The 20,903-nt window shown below is 40.6% G+C and overlaps 1 protein-coding gene across 1 annotated transcript in view; it reads right to left on the minus strand.

The window, feature by feature from the left end:
• astn2 (astrotactin 2) overlaps positions 1-20,903 on the minus strand; it is a 395,991-nt gene that overhangs the window by 194,158 nt on the left and 180,930 nt on the right. The window contains exons 6-7 of the mRNA XM_074618826.1: positions 19,029-19,175; positions 7,480-7,647 (exon numbers count right to left, since the gene is read on the minus strand). Coding sequence (XP_074474927.1) covers positions 7,480-7,647; positions 19,029-19,175 — 315 coding nt within the window. The remainder of the gene's footprint in view (positions 1-7,479; positions 7,648-19,028; positions 19,176-20,903) is intronic.

Genomic DNA, 20,903 nt, shown 5'->3' on the forward strand with positions numbered 1-20,903 from the left:
TCACCTGTGATTGGAAATGGCCATTTGATGACAGCAATTATCTAACTGTGCTCACCCGGTCCCTCGCCCGTTACATTCCAGCCAGGTTCCTACACAGACACACAACCTGAAAATGCACATGGGGATTGTACCCTCCAGTACAAACACCAATATTAGATTGCCAATAAAACTTGTCGCCATTATGCCACCATTGTGTCCTCATTCTCCACCTCTTTCCTTTTTTCACCCTCTCACTGTAATCATCCTTCTGTTTCGAAATTAAAGCAGTTCAAGTGGCAATCACTTGAGAACACAAATCATTTCTCTTCACCTGTGTAACAAACCTCATGTTACAAATGACATGTTTCATTATAACGATAATAATTTCTAGTATCTCACTGTGGCCTTGTTGATGATTTTCACATTTCAAGGTACGGGGACATAAAAGAGTTATTGTTGTCCTGATGCAAATTTACGCTTGTTATAAAATTTTTCAAGGAGGAGAAGCCATTCTGCCCAAGGGGGCCAAACATAAGTGTTTTCTCACAGGAGTGTGAGTGTGTACGTGCACATACAAGTGTATGCGCTGAATGGACGAATAAAGCAGGCGTATACGTTAACACCCCAGCAGTTTCAGTTCCAATTAGGTGAGGCTGGAGGAGTTGAGGAGACATCGTTTCAAATGAGGAAAACAAAAGGCAGCTAAGGAGGCTCCCAGGTCTTTATCAGGTTAGTTACGATGATGGATGGAAAGGTTGCCGGCAATCTATTCCCTCGTTATTAGGGCGTATAACTATATGAGATAGGACGCACTGACTAATAATGTCATAACTCATGATAATAAAAGTGTTAACTTGAGTCATCGCGTTGTCACGGCTACATCATCGGTTCAGAATGTTTCTTTTTAAAATTATAATCACCTGATATAGTCACAATGTTATTATATGCACATGTATGGATGCATTGTGGCTTCGTTTTTATTATGTAAGGGATAATGTACAGTGAGCCGGTCATTGTTGTGAAATAAACCCCGCAAGCTGTACATTATCCCGTTTATTACACGGCTACTTACTTAAAAAATCAATAATTTCACACAAGAACGGTCCGCCAGAGTCCAACATCAGAACTACGCCCATAGCAACGGTCTGTTATACATAGCAACGGTCTACTATAAAGAAATAACAGAGCGTAGAACGCCACGATTGACCAATCAGAATTGAGTATTCAACAAAGCCGTGTAATAAATATTAATATCGTATACTATGAACTGTACGCATGTATGTGGATGTATCATTCAACATACAAGTACTTTTGTGTGAATAAACAGTGGTATGTGTCTATTCTGACGCCCTGAGCAGTAGTTTACGTCGTCACTTCCTGAGAGCCTCCTTGCCAGTTGGGAGACGTGTAACCCATGGCAACCAGAGAGAACCTCATGTGACCAAAACGACGGTTTGTGAGAAACAAAGTTAGTAAAATCTGATACTTACAGTTAAACCGAAGCGTTATTGATGTCGCAGAGATGTTTATCCGTCAACGTCCGTTTTGAACGTTGGCGTCACTACCGCATTGCATTGTGGGATCTTTACGCCGCCGTAATTATTTAATTTCACCGAAAATAGTATGCAATTTTACAAAATCTCACATACTGTTTTAGTGTCGTAAATAGCATGTTAGTATGGAATTTCGGACGCAACCTGTATTTTCAATTCATATAGACATTTTATTACATTCTCAGTATCAGGCTGTTATCAGTTGCTGCAGCGAGATCCCATGCAGCTATCAGGGAATAGAAACAGTTGCCTCGTGCCATCCATCCGCTAACCTCCATGCCTGCAGTTGAGTCAGGGGGTGAAGGTGAAGGCAGGGAGGATTGATTATCCCGGCCCAGTGATACTGTGACTGGTAGTCAACAGTGGCAGTCAACCAGCGTGAAATTGGAGCAGGATGATATAGACAGTGTGAGATGACTTGGTGAAACGATACGCGTTTGTCATTACAGAGCACAAAGAAACATAAAAAAAAGTGTGACTGCCGGTGTATTTGTGTACATGTTTTGGGGGAAAACTGATGTGAATGTGAATGGTACAGTGGTAGATGTCAGTAGATGCTATTCCACCCCTTCAATTGTCTGAACAGTGAGCAGTAGGAGGCCCTCTTTATTTCCTGTCATGTTTCTTGAGTACAACAGAATTATTTTAATTTGGAATCTCTTACACGACAACGCTAGGACATGTCACCATGTCCAAGGCCGGTTTTTATTAGAATAATGAAAAAAATCATACCCACGGGAAGAAGGAATGCTGACAGTGCTGCAGCACCCCCCAAACCAAGGTAGATGAGGTAGGCTATATTTGTATTTTTTCAAGATTTGTTTTGTTGTTGCTTGCAATATCTTTTTTTTTTAAGTTGCATTAGTTTCTAATATTATATTCATGTATTTTGCTTTCCAATCATAACCCCCATTCAATGGCAAATGACAAAAAAATGCCCTTTAAAGCACTGGTTCCTAACCTGGGGGTCCTTAAAGCTTCAGGGAGGCCTTCTTGATTTTAAGGGGTGCAAGACAATTAAAAAAATAAAAATAAACAGTTGGCCTATATCTCAGGATTTCATTCATTTCCGCATAGACTAAATTAAATTGTTATTTTTAAATTTTGGATTATAATTTAAGACATGAACAGCATCAGGGCACAGAGAACACTGAACACAAGCAATATTCACAGAGCCTTCCATTCTCTGCTAAACAGCCTTGTCCTGCTTTAGAAAAGTTAAAACAACCAGAAAAGCTAAAAGAACAATGGCCAAGTGTCAGGGAGAGGATAAAAACTGAATGTGTCAAAAAGAAGCCTATTAGGTATGAAGGATTGTTAAAAAAAAAACAAAAAACACATAGTATAGACAGAAGATTGTACTATAAGTTCCTAAAAATAATAAGAAAACTCATCTCTGATGCAATATTCAGGAAATAATCTGCTCAAAACTCATCCAAATTGCTCTTTTTACACAAACTTCCTGCAGTTATTGCGTTCATTAAATTGTAGACTTTATCAGTTGTTCTTTACTGTTATTATTATTATGCATCGGATACAATATGAAACATCCGTAAAATATGTCAGTCAGGGGTCGTCAGTTTAATCGATGAGAGTAAAGGGGTTTTAAGGAAAAAAGGTTGGGTACCACTGCTTTAAAGGAACAGTGTTTAACATTTAGAGGGATGTATTGACAGAAATGGATTATCATATTCATAACTATGCTTTCTTTAGTGTATAATCAGATGACAATAAGAATCGCTGTGTTTCTGTTACCTTAGAATGAGCCGTTTATATCTACATAGGGAGCGGGTCCTCTGTCACAGAGCCGGCCGCCATGTTTCTACAGTAGCCCAGAACGGACAAACCAAACACTGTGTTAACGTTTCCTGCCTGGGCCGGAGTCGATAACGTTACTCGCTCCAGAGTTAACCACCGCCGAAACTCCCCTCAGCCGTCGGGAAACAAGACACGGAAAACCTCCGTCGGTCTTGAGGAGCTGCAGCATTTATTTCTACACAAATTGCAACTTCCACTGAACGTTCACTTGATGTTCTCAAAGCTAAACTAACTCTGTCTTTTGCTCCGCCAGCTCACTTGTTTACTCACAAACATTCAACACCACTCACTCTCTTACTTCACCACTCAGTTCCTACGCAACTCTTACTACAACTGGCTCTAGAGAGTGACATTCGCATTTCTGCGTCGGCCACCGTAGTTCTCCTACACGCTTGGTGCACGGGGGAAAGTTTAAGTCTGTTGCAATCGACAACCCCAACGCTAGATGCCGTCAGATCCAACACACCGCACCTTTGATGTCCATTTTCCAACAAGTTACAACTAGGTTTGATTTTGTGAAGCCAAAGCTGTGGTTGATTATGCTACACAGAATGTATACTTTTTTAAACTTCCAACCTAAATTCAACCAATTCTCTTGCAAGTTCAGAGATGCCAATCAATGCAGTGGATGTACAGTAAAGGATGACAGGGTGATGATTAATTTATCAAAGCAGTAATTTACATCTTCATGTCCTGAGAGCCTCCTTGCCGGTTTGAGACGTGTAACCATGGTAACCCGTCAACCAAAGCAACGGTTTGTGAGAATCAAAGCCTGAATTAATTTTAAATATATATCACGACTAGCAAAGTGAAATCTTAAACTTAAATTGCCCTGTCCGCCATCGTACGGTGTTGTTACTACCGCATTGCATTGTGGGATATTTATGGGGCGGTAGTGTCCAGCAATGCATAATGTAATATTTCACCAGAAATAGTATGCAATTCGCATACTATTGCTTTCATACTAAGGCTTCGGACATTCTAAAATATCTCACATACTGTTTTAGCGTCCTAAATAGCATGTTAGTGTGGAATTTTGGGCGCAAGCATAAGCTTTCGCAAGCACATCTTTCTTTTCACCGAAGGGCAAACTGGACATTTTGTGAAGGTTCTCAGTCATCCAGGTCATGGTATCCGAGTAAGGGTTGAATCAGCAGCAACTGCTGAGAAGTGAAACGTCTTCAAGAACCAAGTACAGTTGCTGCTGATTCAGTGAAACGTCTTCAGGAATCTAGACCAAGTGCACTTGCTGCTGATTCAACCCGTACTCGGTGGACATTTTGTAGCAATTTAACACAATTTGTAGTTGTTAAACGGCAAGCAATGCGATATTCCACCAGCCAGTTACATCCAAACACCACCAGTCCACATGTGTCCATGTCTATGGCAGCTTTTTTTGTTTAAACAAGACTTGCCCGAGCAGGTGTTTTTCCTGCCACTTGTCAAAAGGTAAACTACCCGCTTTGACATTGCTTATTGTTGTGGCCAGAACTGCGGCATGCTTTAATGTCTCCGTGCACAGAGAGCAGTGCTTCCCAGTGTGATTTACCCTTTGACATTTCACTACCAGCGGTTCACACTATTGTTGGAGCTGCAAAAAATGTGCTTGGATGAAAGAGTTTGTTTCAGGTGTGTGTGTGTGTGTGTGTGTGTGTGTGTGTGTGTGTGAGTGAGCGTGTGCTGAGTGCTATTGTACAGGTGCTGTAATGCATGCTAGAGGACGGTGACGGAAATAGAAAAGCTCTTTTGAAGAACACCTTTAATTTTGCTGCAGCGTGGACGTGGTTTGCCCCGAGGAGATACGACATACTTGAGGGCAATTACTGATCAAATAATCCAGCTGCTGAAAAAGGACAGATGAAAAGTGAAAATAGATGGAGGGAGACAAAGAGAAAGAGAGGGAGCCAGACTCACTAATAAAGTGAGAATACCGACTGTACTGGGGTCTGGATGAGTAAATTAATCCATCATTGAATTACAACCATTACAGTACATTAACGTGAAGGGACCGACGGAAGCATATGCACACACTCGGAATCCACAAACACATATGTGCCATCTTTGGCATCTTCATGTGTACTGACAGAGCTGACTGTTTGGAGCTCTGATACATTATGCATCAGCCCTCAACATGCCCTTGACCAGGGTGACGCGCATTTCACATACATTACTGATGTAATCCATTCTAATGAGCTTAGACTTCATCTCGCTGGGCAATGGAATACACGAGGGAGTTATGGCACTCGAGGGAAGATAAACATCATCGCGATGCACGTTCGGCTTTTGTTGGTATAGCTTTAATGTCAGGCGCAAAATTGTGCGAGCTGATTGTGTACATATACCACAGTGGAGATTATTTACCTGGATGGGTTAACAGGCACCGAAGGCCTCTGCTTACACACTAATAATGTTATTGTCTAACTTGTTGTGCTAAGCTCTGACTCCATCTATAGAAGTGTGTTACATTTACTCAACACTTATATATAAGAAAAGCAAACACACTCCAGCCACAATTACTAACAGCATAAGAAATATATACATGGACAGCCTCCCTTGGGCCCTTAACTCACTCATGGACTCAATTGCTTGATTAGTTTTACATTTGGATTTATAGTCATTTACTTGTATCAGATGGAGGCGACGTTGGGAGTAAGCTGTAACATGAAGATCAATAATTTCCTGGCAAACATATTGTATACAATCTGGTACACGTTAACCACCCACTATTGGATTATCAGTGTGATGCAGGAAGTAGAGGGCCTCATTTTCCAAATTCAAGACATCTGCTTCCTTACTATGACTTACCAAACTACTGTAGTCATTTTGCTAATATTGAGAGAATTGTCATAAGATTTGTATTTTTTTTTACCAATGTTTTAAAATACAAATTTGCTCGATTGAAGCAGCATATAATTACAAGAAATTGTGTACTTTTTGTTGTTGTAATAGCATGTTGAAAATGTGTTTATCAAATATGATATAGTATGTATTGTTTTTAAATACCCCCACTCGCTATCATTTTCCATTTCATAATGTTTATATGTTAAAATACGTAAGGGATAATGTATACAGCTAGCGGGTCATTGTTGTGAAATAGACCCCTTCAGGGAGATGAGAGACCCCTCCGCCCTCTGTCGGGGTTTATTTCACAACGATGTCCTGCTAGCTGTGCATTATCCCGCTTATTACACGGCTACTTACTTAAGAAATCAATAATTTGACACAAAAACGGTCCACCAGTCCAACTTCAGAGCTGCGCCCATAGCAACGGTCTGAGTGGCTGAGGGCTCAGTTTTAAAGCTAGAGTGACAGCTGTTGTTGCCTGTTGGGCTGCAGTTTGCCATGTAATGAGCATATTTTTTTATGCTAAATGCAGTACCTGTGAGGGTTTCTGGACAATATTTGTCATTGTTGTGTTGTTAATTGTTTTTCTAATAATAAATATATACATACATTTACATAAAGCAAGCATTTTTTCCCACTCCCATGTTGATAAGAGTATTAAATACTTGACAAATCTCCCTTTAAGGTACATTAATAACAGATAAAAAAATGTGTGATTAATTTGCGATTAATCATGATTAACTACGGACAATCATGTGATTAATCACAGTTAAATATTCCAATTGTGATTTATTGATTTTATAGATATACAACTTTAAAAACTCTAAAAGTAAACTGTATAAATAATAATGTATTTACCGGTGGTACTATCTACACAAATCTAAATCCAACTATTAATGTTCCCACTACTGCATGACAATTTTATATCAATAAAATGATCAATGCCACTTGCCTTTTTTTAATTTGTTTTTTTATAAAATGTGTGAGATGTGCATAAAGCAGTCCCATCACGCTCCTCCAAGGACTTTTCTTTTTTTTTTTAGATCAGAGACACAGAATGACATTCATGAGGTAACCCTGTAGCAAAAAGAGCTGTCCTTCCTTTCCTCCTCATTCTGGGTACCGGCGTCCTTGCAATTATCACAACAAAAGAGATTGAAATGCCTGTATGTTCTTCTAATTTCGACAGACTCAATACGGCTTGCAATATGGCTTTAAATTACATTTCTATAACCAGTGCATAGAATTTCAAGACTCAATGTCATGCATGTTTGTGTGGACTAACCTGTGTCCTGATCACAGATCTGCTCGCAGGGCTCAGTGGTCCTCTGGCCGCAGTAGTCCAGGACCCATTGTGTGGATGAATTGGTCTGATAGTAGAGGGTTAGCTTGGCTGGGTTCAGCCAATTGGAAACATCTAGGAAGCTGCCCATGCTCACCACAAAACTACTTCCTGAAAAAAAAAAAAAAAAAAAAAGACAATTATTTGCATGTAAAAACAAAACAAAAACAAAACAGTAAAAAGGTAGAAAAAGGTGTAAACCCTTGCCAAACAAGATCACACAATGCTGATTAGGCCTATCAGCGCCAGGGAAAGCTCTCTGTATTTGTATCTCAGTATACCAGAGTTGTGGTGTCTGGTGTCTGTGGCAACTTTTCCCACGCTGGTGCACGTATACCTGCAGGTGAGCTCGTCCCATCTCTCCTGCCCCCGGCAACCTCCTTATTCAAGTCTCTCCATGCAATTTTTTACTTTAATCCTTCCTCTGAATGGTGAGTTTCTTCTTTTTTATCTCGAGCATCCACTCTAGAAATGCTCCTGCCATACTCCTAGCAGCTGCTCCACCACGGTCGTGTCTATAAAGTAACCCCCCCCGAGTTGTCACAAGATGGTTAAAGGTTCATGTTTGTATTTTGGGTTTCTACTAGAACATGTTTACATGCTTTAATGTTAAAAAAAACTCATTATTTTTCTCATATAGTCTGTCTGAATATACCTGTATTCATGCTCTGTCTGAAACTCTCCGTTTTAGCGCATTTCAACGGAAGTGCGTTGCTAGGCAACAGCTTGGGTCCATGTTTACATCCTGTCAGCTGATGTCATTCACATACACTGCAACAGGAAATAAACTGGGACACATTTAGTATATTTTACGTTTAAAACTGTGAAATGGTCTAAATATTGTAGATTTGTGACATCACAAATGGACAGAAATCCTTACGGCTTGTTTCAAAGACACAGTTTCTGAATACGGGCTGTGTGAATTTCTCCATGGATTGAGTGTTTTGATACTTTCACAGTATTTTATATATCACTTAAACCTGCTTTATGATATAAAAGACATGGAAATCTCACTTTTTACAATATGGGACCTTTATGGTTAGCTAAGTTCACACTACTTTTACCAGGAGGAATTCCCAATGAGGTCTCAAAACTATGTTTTGTTGTGAGACACATTGCTGATGTTGTTGGCACTTTGCTCCGTGTTGGAAATGCAACACACACACACACACACAGTAAGTTCCTATTGTTACACCTCTCCCTGGTTTCCCTCTCAACCTGTGTCTCGCACTCTGATTGGCTGTAGCTTGTGGCCGGAGTCCCCGACAGGTCCAATTATTTAGCATGCTAGATATCTGGAATGTGTCTGCGAGGCATCGGCGAATGCCAGCGAACATCACAGCTCGCGTCTTTTAGCAGCTCACGCATGACGCTCGAGCGCCAATGTGCGAGTTGCGAGCCGACGCCGTTCTGCCTCTGTTCCGGGGCTTTTGTTGAAGAGCTCCAAAAACTGTCGGGGAGCGGAAAACCAGGGCTACAGTCGTGTTGTATGAACTAGGCATTAGGAATTGACGGCGAATAGTTAAGATTAGGATAGGTCGCCCGGCGAGTCTCGCAAGAGTTTTCCCACGTTATCGCAACTTGGGGGTTACCTTCTAGACCTGACCCTCTATTGCTATGGTGTCTCCCATATGGTAATCACTCTCACTGCCAGATGGTGGAGACAAAAGTTCCGTACTTCAACTTTAAGGGCTCTTTTCCTCGTTCTATTGCAAAAAAATAGTCAGGAAGTCGCTAATTCTTTTGTTTTCACTGTAATTTCAATCCCCCTTCCTGACCAGGCTGAATTTAAATGAACAAATTAAGACCTATAATGTGTGTATTGATGGGATTTCCTTGGTGATTGCAGTAGAGGGGCTAAAAGAGTTTTACGAGTCAATCAGTAAACGCTATGCTCATTGGCGCCGACTTACCTTTCGTTCTTACTGCTCCCAGACCAATCGTTAAACTCTGATCACTGAACAAGATTATCCCTAATTGATGCCAATGACTTTTAGTTCCAAAGGGAGCTTTGAGGAGATTGGGCTTCAGCCCTCTGGTGAGCACAAAGGTTCTTATACAGCTATATTGTGTGTGTGTGTGTGTGTGTGTGTGTGTGTATACTGCTGGGCCGTGGATAGTAAATTTTGCAGAAGCATTTCCAGTAAGTTTACATTTCTGTGTCAATCTAAAAATATACTTAAAAAAAAACGGGATAGGGCATAAAGATGGCAATTGTGAGATTGAGAAAAAGGATTCACACATTTACAGAATTCTGTTTTATGACGGGAAACCCTCCAGGCTCCGGGCTGTTTTTTTTTTTTTTAAAAGAGGGGATTAATGCAGATAGAAATGCTTAGACAGTAGCCGGCAATCAAATCTGAGTCTCAGGAAAAGTTACAAGGCCAATGCCCTGCAGTAATATACACAACTCAGAGGAAATACCCCACAAAGAATGCAGATTAATACCCCAAGCCTCATCTATTCTTTTTGTTTTTCTTTCCTTTTTTGCCATTTCAGTTGTTCCAAATTCCTAATAAAATACTACTACCATTTGCCTCCTCCTAAACACATGAAGTCAGCTGCTTCTTTATGTTTGATAGGAAGTTTTACTTTCTGGACTACATGGCAAACTCGACAGGAGCAGCTCCCCTAGACTGAATAGATCAATAACAGGCCTGCAGTGTTGCCTTTGAGTAAATATTGCATTGCTTGTAGCCATTATTCTGCTGCACCTACAGTGTAGATTGAAGTAAAGTTGAAGTGGGTCCAACTCAGTGTGTGAAGTTAAAGTGAATAGTCTATGAAATGGGTGTATATGGGTTAAAGATACATATATTTGGGTTTCTAATAGAACATTTTACATGCTTCAATGTTCAAAAAACACATTCTTTTTTTTTTCACATCCTGTCAGTCTTAATATACCCGTATATGTACCTCTGTCTGAAACGCTCAGTTTTAGTGCCTGTCTCTTTAAGACTCCCTCCTCAAAAAGCCCAGTCTGCCAACAAAAAACGAACTGGGTTGTCGTATTTCACATTTTAGTGGTTGGTAGGCAGCACTGAAAAAGTGATTTTTTTCATGATATGTCCTCTATAATATATGACCAGCATACTCTAAGCTCTTGTTTCATTGTGCCCGACTATAAAAACATTGGAAAAATACTTCCTTGTTGAGGCGGTTTCAAGATGCTGTGCTATAAATGACTGCATGTTTTCTTGTTATACTACACACCATAGTCATGTACATAATCTATAGTTTATAAAAGGATAAATATCATAGACCCCACTCCCTTAGAAACAAGGCTTATTGTTGTTGTTGAAAAGGAAGTATCCAGTATCCACAAAAAATGCCAAAAACACGCTGAAAAAAACACCCACAATTCTCCAGATGGGATCCCTAAAAGCATCTCCCACGTCAGGCTGACCAAAGGTGAGCATAACAAGGCCGTTTCCTGCAGCAACTGCAGTTAGTGAACAGAACTGCCGGTAGCCCTCATTTGCTGAGAGAGTGGAAAAATCTAATGGTGTCAGCTCACACAGCGAGGAGGCAATTGTTAGATTATGGGTTGGTTTCTCTGAGACCTGTAAAAGAAACCCCTCCTGAGCAGTAAGAACATCGCTGATCGCTGGCTGTTTTGCCGTGCATATAGTGAATTGAGTGCAAAAGACTTTGGGGAGGGGGGGATGATTTATTTTGCTTGATTAAACCCCTTTCAACTGTTTTGGGAACAGATGTGGAATAGAAAGCGTCGCACATCTGCGTCATGGCAACAGAGATAATTAAATTGTTGTTTTTTTCTATCTAACAAGTGCAATCCCCCAAAAGAGCATCCATTCACACTGACAGACACCGTATTATTATTTTTTTCATTATTTATGCTTTTGTATTTGCTGCATTTTAATTTTTATCTCAACATTGTATGCTTATGGCAATTGAGATACATGATTAAACACATAACTAAATGACAGATTATTCCTTATTATGTCTTAATGAATTATGCATTTCTCCATTTTGTTTAATTCTATTACCACCTTTGGACTGTAATTTCAATTAAGTTATTTATAACCCCCTCTCTGAATATCTTATATCACGTAACAAAAATCTTTCCTTCCTTGACAAAATATTAAATAAGTAATTTTTACTTCATTTGTAAAAGAAATCCCATGATTCACTTCACACTTTGGAGTGCTAAAATAAGAATATTAAAGTTTTTTTTCATATTAGGTATGATTGATTCGTGCCGTGCCGTGCCTACGATTGTCCCCCCCTCCCCAGTCCAATGGTGGAGCATCGTAAAATACTTCATGCAAACTTCACAGAAACAAAGTAAAACTCACCAAAACTGTCTTTTCGTTAGTCTTTACAACAAACACCAACTCTGGTCAAAATAGACCCTTATTTCACAGAGTTAGATGTTAAAATATGCGGACTCTATCCTCTGTTTCCCCCCGCTGTCTCTCTCTCTCTGCCCGCTGAGCAGCTGAGCGGCTCTCGTTCTTCGGAGGAAGACCATTAAATTAGCTAAATAAAATGACAAACATCACCATCGCCTGCCTTCCTGCTTTATGGCGTATGCTGCACGCACGTACATATTTCGGAGGAGACAGACGGCGTCGAAAAAAGCCTGCCCTTTCACAAGTACTCGCTAACCTCTAACGTTACTGGCGTTAACTAGCGGTCTACTTCCGTGTTTCAGTAAGGTTGGCTTTCACACCTGATGCGAACCGTACCCGAGTACACATGAACCGTACTCCGGATCACCTTTTTCTCTCGAGTACGAACCGTGCCCGAGTACGGTACGGAGCGTTCACACTAATCAAACGAACTGGACTTTGGGGTCAAGTGTACTCGGATCTGGGCCCTGGTCCCTGATGTGAAAAAAAGGGCATTTTCAAATTAGGTACAATTGATCTGTACCTCGTCCGAGTACGATTGATCCCCCCCCCCCTCTGCTCAACTTTCACATTAGTAAATTTGTTCCGTACCCGAGTACACTTGCGTCATCAACCACGTGTATTTATTTATGTTGAGATCAGCTGTTCTAGCAGCGTAATAAACTTTGATGTTTGATGTGAAAATAAGACGACTCTACACGTTGTCCATCCCCCATCCCGTCTCTCTCTCTGCCCGCTGAGCAACTCTCGTTCTTCGCAGACGGATCATTAAATCAGCTAAATAAAATAACAAACATCACTCAACCCCATCGCCTATTGTTTATATTTTAAGGAACCTCTCGCCGGCCTTCTTGCTGTATCATCCACGGCTGTACAGCTCAGAGGATGAGATCGGCGTATGCTGCGTGCAGATACAGACATGGATATGAAACAGTTTTATAAGTATACAGATTTCGGAGGAGACAGGCGGCGTTGAAAAAAGCCTGCCATTTCAAAACTACTCGCTAACTGCTAAAGTTACTCATGTTAAATAGCGGTTCACTTCCGTGTATGGGGCCAAGGCCTATAGAAAGGAGGCTTGGTCACGCGGCAAATCTCCGGGCGTATAACAAATGCACAGTAAAATTGCACCTGCACTCGCCGAAATTGAGCCAATCGCAACGCACGACCGCAGCTTCAGTTACACTGCGCATGTGTTATAACCCATACCCCAAGACCCGTGTCCGCCCATGACCTAGCTTCCTTTCCATAGGCCTTGGTTTTGGTACGGTTGGCTTTCACACCTGATGTGAACCGTACCTGAGTACACATGATCTGTACTCCAGACCACCTTTTCAAGTGGACTCGAGTACGGATCAACGAACCGTGCCCGATATGGTATGGAGCTATCACACTAATCAATTGAACTGGACTTTGAGAAGTGTACTTGCATCCGAGCCCGGGTCCCTGATGTGAAAGCACCCTAAGTATCAACCTCAAAGAGATATGTTAATTCCACCAATATTTGATTTAGCAAACATGTTGCTATTCTCCCCTCCTCTGTGTTCATTTCTTCATGCTACCTACCTACACATTATAGCTTCTGTGTTGTCCTGTTATATCTCACCTACTCACCCCTGTTGAGTTTACTGACCTCATCACTCCTTAATTCCCCAGTATATATGTAGAGAGTAGTTCAAAGGCATTGCAATGCCGTGGCGTTATAGCCCGTGCTCCTGCCTGCCTGTTCCTGTCCTAACTTATATTTCTACGTGGCTTGCCAGTTTGCATTTGCTTTGTTTGTTTATCTGTTGGATTTTGTTTGTTTGTTTGCTCTGACTGCCTGCTGCCGACTGTATGCCTGCCAGACTAATGAGTTAAGCCGCCTTTTTTATCACATCTGCTCTGCCTCAGGTGTCTGCTTTAAGTATCTGAGTCCAATTCCTGTAAACACTAGTTTGCAGAGGAACAACAAAACCACTAAGTAAAAAAAGCCCTGTTTAATCAAAAAAACAAAATGCTGTATGCAACACAGGAACAGATGCTTTTCCTGTTCTTAGAGACGCACCTGTAGTGTGGCTAAAATGTAAATATTGTGCCGAGAGTGGCACTAAAGGAAATTAAAATAATGAAATCTCTGGTGAATATTCATGGAACATTTCATCCAATTCCAACCGTTTGTTTTTTATAAGTCTTATGGTAAAAGTTGAGAACTGAGCATCGAGGTCGGAGGTCAGCTCTAGGCATCCAAACTTTTGAGAAAAAGTCTGGTGTATGAGTGGAAGGTCGGCCTTGTCAGAGCAAAGGTGAAGAGGTCAGAAAAAAAACAATCAATGATGGTTCCGCAGTGGCTCCACATATCCATATTACATTTCACAACACTGTGAAATGCAACAGTTGTAGAGGTATCTCGCGATGGTCTACAGTGCAGTGAAGTCTAAACCTCTTTTGTGTCCCAAGTTGGATTCTCCAAAAATCTCCTCACTGCACAAACTTATGGTAAATAGCTCATTTCGGGCCTGATGAATGGTACCTGATTTCATCATAAGAATAATTGAAGCCCCTAAAATTGCCATATTTGTGGGCAGCTTTCACACAATTTTTTACCAAAGACTAAAAGAAAGAATTTCACCTCGCAGCGCTTCGAGTCCTACTGTTGGATATCAGCTGATGGATAACAAGTAGTCAAGGGGATGTGACAGTTAGATATTAGACGAGAGAGTGTTAGTTTGCAGTAGGTGATGTTACACTGTCAGGTGTTATGACGGAGGATGATCCTGGATATAAAGACCCAGAGGCAGCTGACTGCCGAGTGAGAGAATTCTACTGAAACTTATGTCCGCCACTCATTTTTTTTAACACATTAACGCAACCTGCCATTTTTAGGTTGTAGCAGCTTGAAAGCTAGAGTGAAGATACTGGCATCATATGAAACTAGAAAACTTAAGGAATCCATTGCTACCAACCATGTCATACTAGCTTGTCGAGAAAGAGGTTAAATAACGCTAAATTTTGGTGAGGAAAAACCTGCATGGTCATTTCGAAAAGGGGTCCCTTGACATCTGACCTCAAGATATGTGAATGTAAATGGGTTTTATGGGTACCCACGAGTCTCCCCTTTACAGACATGCTCACTTTATGATAATCACATGCAGTTTGGGGGCAAGTCATAGTCAAGTCAGCACACTGACACACTGACAGCTGTTGTTGCCTGTTGGGCTGCAGTTTGCCATGTTATGATTAGAGCATATATTGTTTTATGCTAAATGCAGTACCTGTGAGGGTTTCTGGACAATATTTGTCATTGTTTTGTGTTATTAATTGATTTCCAATAATAAATATACAAACATTTGGATAAAGCAGCATATTTGCCCACTCCCATGTTGATAAGAGTATTAAATACTTGACAAATCTCCCTTTAAGGTACATTTTGAACAGATACAAAATGTGTGATTAATTTATGATTAAAAAAACCTCTGTGAATTGTTAAGCCATGATAATGATCTGGTGAAGAGGATATTCATTTTGCATTGACCTTTTTGAGGCCCACTGTTGCAAAGTTACAAACAAATTCTAAAATTCTCACTTTCTTAAATAGTTTGAGAATTCATTTGGGCTTTACAGGGTTCAGCTTGTCCTTCGATAAACTTTATTTGAGTCAACTTTGAAAATTGTATTTAAGCTTCAAATTCCTTCAGATAAAGGCATTATAATTCTTAGAGTTTTTGTGTGGAAAAAGGGCAGAATGACTCATGAGACAGGTCTGGACCACCTGTGAATTTTGAAAAGAAAATTTAAAGTATGCAATACTCTTCAATCACTCGTACATACCACTTAAAGCTGTAGTAGGCGAGATTGGAGCAAATATTATTAAAAAAAGTAATTTTTATAAAACGGTCACTATATCGTGACAGTACTACATGAAACAGGTAACCTGAAAAAAATCATGTGCCTCTGTGTCCTCCGGTGCTCCTAACGGCATCTGCAAGATTTCACAGAACAGAGGAAAACAAGCAGTAAGAGCTGATCTGAGGTCCGCTGTCCAGCTGCCGTCTATGAGAGCCGGCTGTCAATCACTCGCAAACTCCGACCAAACGGTCAAACTAGGCAGCGCTGATCAAATATGAATCAATATTATGTTACGTTAATGCCTATTTCTCGCCTCAAATGTTTTCAGAATCATCATGTAGTGCACGGTTTAGCTGTAAAATGAGAAAGTTTGTGACGCGGGCGCCATTGTAAAATCTGTTGAAGGAACGGCAAGTTCTGGTCACATGACCGGAGCACAGCAAATAGGAACACTCTCTCTCTGAAATGACCTGTGATTTTGTCAAAGTCTCCTGTCACGGGCTAGATTTTGCCTGAAAACAGAGCCATGAGGAGGTGCAGAAGTCTAGTTTTCTCTCTGAACACTTGACTTACAATATGCTGAAAGGTTATTATGGAATTTTTGCCCAATGATGCCAAAAATATACTGCCTACTACCACTTTAAGGACAAACCTGTTCATACGGTCCATCCAATGTCATTATGATTTGACAGAATCCAATGATACCGTGTGTGAAGTGATATTATAATAATGTGATTGGTTTGGGTAGAACTGGTAGGAGGAAAACTAACATCAACGCCTAACAATAAAACTACTAAACACTCAAAGTATTGTACAGTATATTGGCTTATAGTGTATTTTTCAGGTGTTCATCTTACATTTAATTAAAGAGTAAAGGTGAAGTTAAGTGCACTGCTCCATTTCTGTTATGTGTGTCCATGTGCACACGGATTGCGGGTGTGTGGGCGGACTAGAGATGAGGCCCCGGCGGCAAGAGCACCTGATCGACTGATATGTGAATGCTTTCAGAGATATGGCAATCATTAGTTAAATTGCCTCAGCTCCTCGCTCGCTCTTACTTCACTTAACTCCTTGCACATTTTTCCGTATTGCCCTCTCTTACCTCCCAGCGAGGTTTATACCGTGGTATCTTTCCAATACACGGACCCAATTTACAATTATCCCACGGCCAACGAGGAATTTAAAACAGTCTCAGTGGGGTCGATTCTCCAAGCAGTTGCCTGCGCACCTACCGGCCCGGTCGCACGAAAAGGCGTGTGAATGACAAAGATAATGCGCAAAGGCAAAAGTGTGCAATAAGAACGCCGTTCTTGCTTTAGGAGTGTCATTTGTACACCATGTAGTCTGTACTGACTGTAATGTAAATTAATCTGCGTAATTATGGTACTCTCAGAGCTAGTGATGTAGAATAGGAAGTGAGAAAGACTGCAGGTGGGAGGGGAGGTGGATGGGTCCAACAAGCACAGGACTTTCAACCAGGACGCTGGTGTTTGAGACCAATGTTTTGTTTTCTAAGCTACATTAGTGACATGTTTTTTAGTGACGTGTTTTCGTACTTATGTTATTTTGTTTCTGTATGTATTATACTTAGTTTACACACTTATTTTAAGCCCAACCATGACATTTTTTCTAAACCTAACTAAGTGGTTTTGTTGCCTCAACCTAAATGGGTGTTTTTTTTTTGCCCCCTAATGGTACTGCACCTTAATATACGCATGTAATATTCCAGCCCGTTCTCATTCCCAGTGCGTCAAATACCGAGGCTTTATCACGGCCGTCGGCGTTTGATACCGCCGCACAAGGAACCCCTTAGCGCCGGTATGACACGCACCCTGCGTTTCATTATCTACGATGTAAAACCATCTGTGGCAACAGTAAACGCTCTGCGAAAGTGAGTGCTGGGAGTGTGATGACGTAGTTTAAAGAGCGAAAAGACACACGCCGCCAGGCCGGTGAGGGGAGGTGGATGGGTCCAACAAACACAAGGCTTTCATCCAGGTGACCGCTGTTTGTGTCCCATGCGTCACGTTACAATCATCCCCCGTTCACAACGTTCAGTGTCCTGACAAAGCGGTGGTAGTATGTGACGAGTTGGGATGAGAACATGATGAATATTCACATTCAAATTACATAATATCTTTCATCGCTCAATAACAGCATGCGTATGTGGACAGTCATCACTGCAATATGCTGCTTGAGGGACAACTGGATCTAATTATGGCTGGAAACAAAGTGAAACAAAGGTGTACCATGATGGATAGATGCTCCACAAATGTAAATCCTTTTTTAGCTCAACATTGCCCAGGGCTGAGGTACAGGATCTCCTACTACAATTTCTGTGGGTGCATCACAAAACAGTTTTCACGGTCTTACGGCCGGGGCAGACAGCATGCGTGATGGCAGTCTCGCTGAACTACTTTGTGTCTCACGCACGTGGTGTCCACACAGGTAACGTTTCTGCTGCATCGCTACTGCTGTCAGCCCTTTCTTTCAACATCGAGTTTGCCTTTCATAATGGACATTATTTAATTTCATCATAAATGTCATTTAGATTTATTTTAGACAGAAAAAGGTTAAGAAGTGTGTCCTCGTTTGTAAATAATAGTAAAAATCCACAATTAAAACCCCGTACCTTGTTCATTCATGGAGCCGTGCAAGTCACTGCATTTTCTACAACACTGTCCTGCAAATATTTCAGAATAAAAGCCTTGTTGACAAATGAAGGGATTCTTGCTTGATGGCTTTTATTTTGAAATGGAAGCAGGAAGTGTTGATTTAAAAATAAATCTTTACTTTTTTCATGTCCGTGACATATTCTACAGATACAGACATTAGAACTGTAGTAATGTTGCTGTCATGATGTTAATATACTGTCAAAAGATCATTTTTGCTGTCTGTTGTTGCGTTGAACCGAGACATCAAATCTCTAAAAGAGATGCAGCTGACACACAGCTGAGCTGCGCTGCCCACGCGGGCAGTTTGGCTGCTTTGACCTGTTAACATGGACGCCAAAATAAAAAAAACAACAGGTTCCGTAACCGCCACACACTGCCGACGTTCCCAGTGTGTCCCGGCCGTTAGTATAGCGGGTATCTTGTCAGTGATTTTTCCTTTCCCCGTTTTTCCTTCACATCATATAGTTTCAATTAGAAGAGAATTAAGAGTGTAAACAGCAACAGCAGTGCAATAAAGAAAACAGACACAAGGATAAGTGAGCACAACTGATTGTTTTGGATGTTCCCTTTAGATGAATATTCAGCCAAGGTCTAACGAATGTGTTGCACTTACCGTCCGCGACGAAATGCTCAGGCACATGGAGGGTAACCTTGACAGTGAGAGGGCAGGAATCCTGCGTAGCGTAGACAATGGCAATGACACACGTGCTGATGGTAATCAACGTCAGGGTGACCTTATTTAGAGGGCTGTGTGGGTGGCCTGGAGGTAGAGAAAGAGAGAGAGAAGGTAAAAAGGTGAGCAGTTTGACAGAAGCCCTTTTTGTTTGAACATCTTTGATAGGAAGCACTTTTGTTCTGATGTAATTCACACAGACACATAGCATGAACCTCAAACTAAATCATCCACTTTATGCTTTGTGACAAATACAACCCTCCGAGTCTCCCTCAATCCTTGAACATATAATTAATGGTACCGATATATGGATCTAATGCTGGTTCAAGTTTGATCCGAGTAAGAAAAAGATGACTTAGAATAGCCGAGCTTTTGCAGAGAGCCCAGAAACCATTCACCAGCATGATATATGATCTTATTTCCACTGACAGGGTTATAGATTGGTTGTTTTGGTTGCCCTTTGGCTCTGTCAGGGCTCCCATTTCCAAGCCAGATATAGGGAATGAAATTAGCCGCTTAACCTCTGTCTACTGATATTTATCATGGGAGAGGAGCTGGCACGTCGAGAGGGGGCTTACTGGGATGGGATAGGGATGTGGTAGTGATAGCGCTGGTTTGAGCCTCATTCACCAACCGGTCTTAAAAACCCACTAACGCTGTTTTCACGAAGATTCTCCAATGTTTTCTTATTTGGGATTTGTTGTTTTCTTCACTATATAAGTATGATTTCAATTACAATAATATTTTAAGTGTTTATAATATGTTTTAATAAGTATTTAATTATGTTACAAAGCATTAAGATCTTTTAAAGTTCCCATATTGTAAAAAGTGAGATTTCTATGTCTTTTATATTATAAAGCAGGTTTAAGTGCAATATAAATTCTGTTAACGTATCAAAACGCTCAATCCATGGAGAAATACACACAGTCCATATTCAGAAACGCTGCCTTTGAAACAAGCTGTCAGGATTTCTGTCCATTTGTGATGTCACTAATCTAAAATGTTTCGACCATTACTCAGTTTTAAACGTAAACATTCTAATTGTGTCCCAGTTTATTTCTTGTTGCAGTGTATGTGAATGACATCAGCTGACAGGAAGTAAACAAACTGTTGCCTAGCAATGCAATTCCATTGCAGTTCCATTGAAATGTGCTGAAACAGAGCGTTTCAAACAGATGGTAAATACAGGTATATTCAGGCAGACAGTATGACTACATTTTTTTTTTTTTTTAACATTTAAGTATGTAAACATGTTCTAGTAGAAATATAAAACACAAGTATGAACCTGGAAATTTGCATAATATGGGACCTTTAAAATAAATAAACACTACACTAACACTTCAACACTGAACGAGTGATAGCATTACATATTTTGTGTGTGTTATTTTTAGGGCTGTCAAAGTTAACGCAATAATAACGAACAATTTGTTTTAACGCCATTAATGTCTTTAATGCATTAACGTAACTTGCACTTTTTAGGTTGTAGCAATCTCAGTTTTAATACTTGAGTGAAGATACTGGTAAAATATGATTCTAGAACAACCTAAGGAATCCATGGGTGCCAACCACCGTCAGACTAGCTTGTCGCGAAGGAGGTTAAATAACGCTCCAAACTTGCCCTAAATTTTGGCGGGGAAAAACTGTGCATGGCCATTTTCAAAGGGGTCCCTTGACCTCTGACCTCAAGATATGTGAATGAAAATAGGTTCTATGGGTACCACGGTTTCAATAACAAAATATATACATATATTTGCATATACTTGTCCACTCCCATGTTGATAAGACTATCAAATACTTGACATATTTCCCTTTAAG

Source organism: Sebastes fasciatus, chromosome 19 (assembly GCF_043250625.1).
Source record: "Sebastes fasciatus isolate fSebFas1 chromosome 19, fSebFas1.pri, whole genome shotgun sequence".
NCBI lineage: Eukaryota > Metazoa > Chordata > Actinopteri > Perciformes > Sebastidae > Sebastes > Sebastes fasciatus.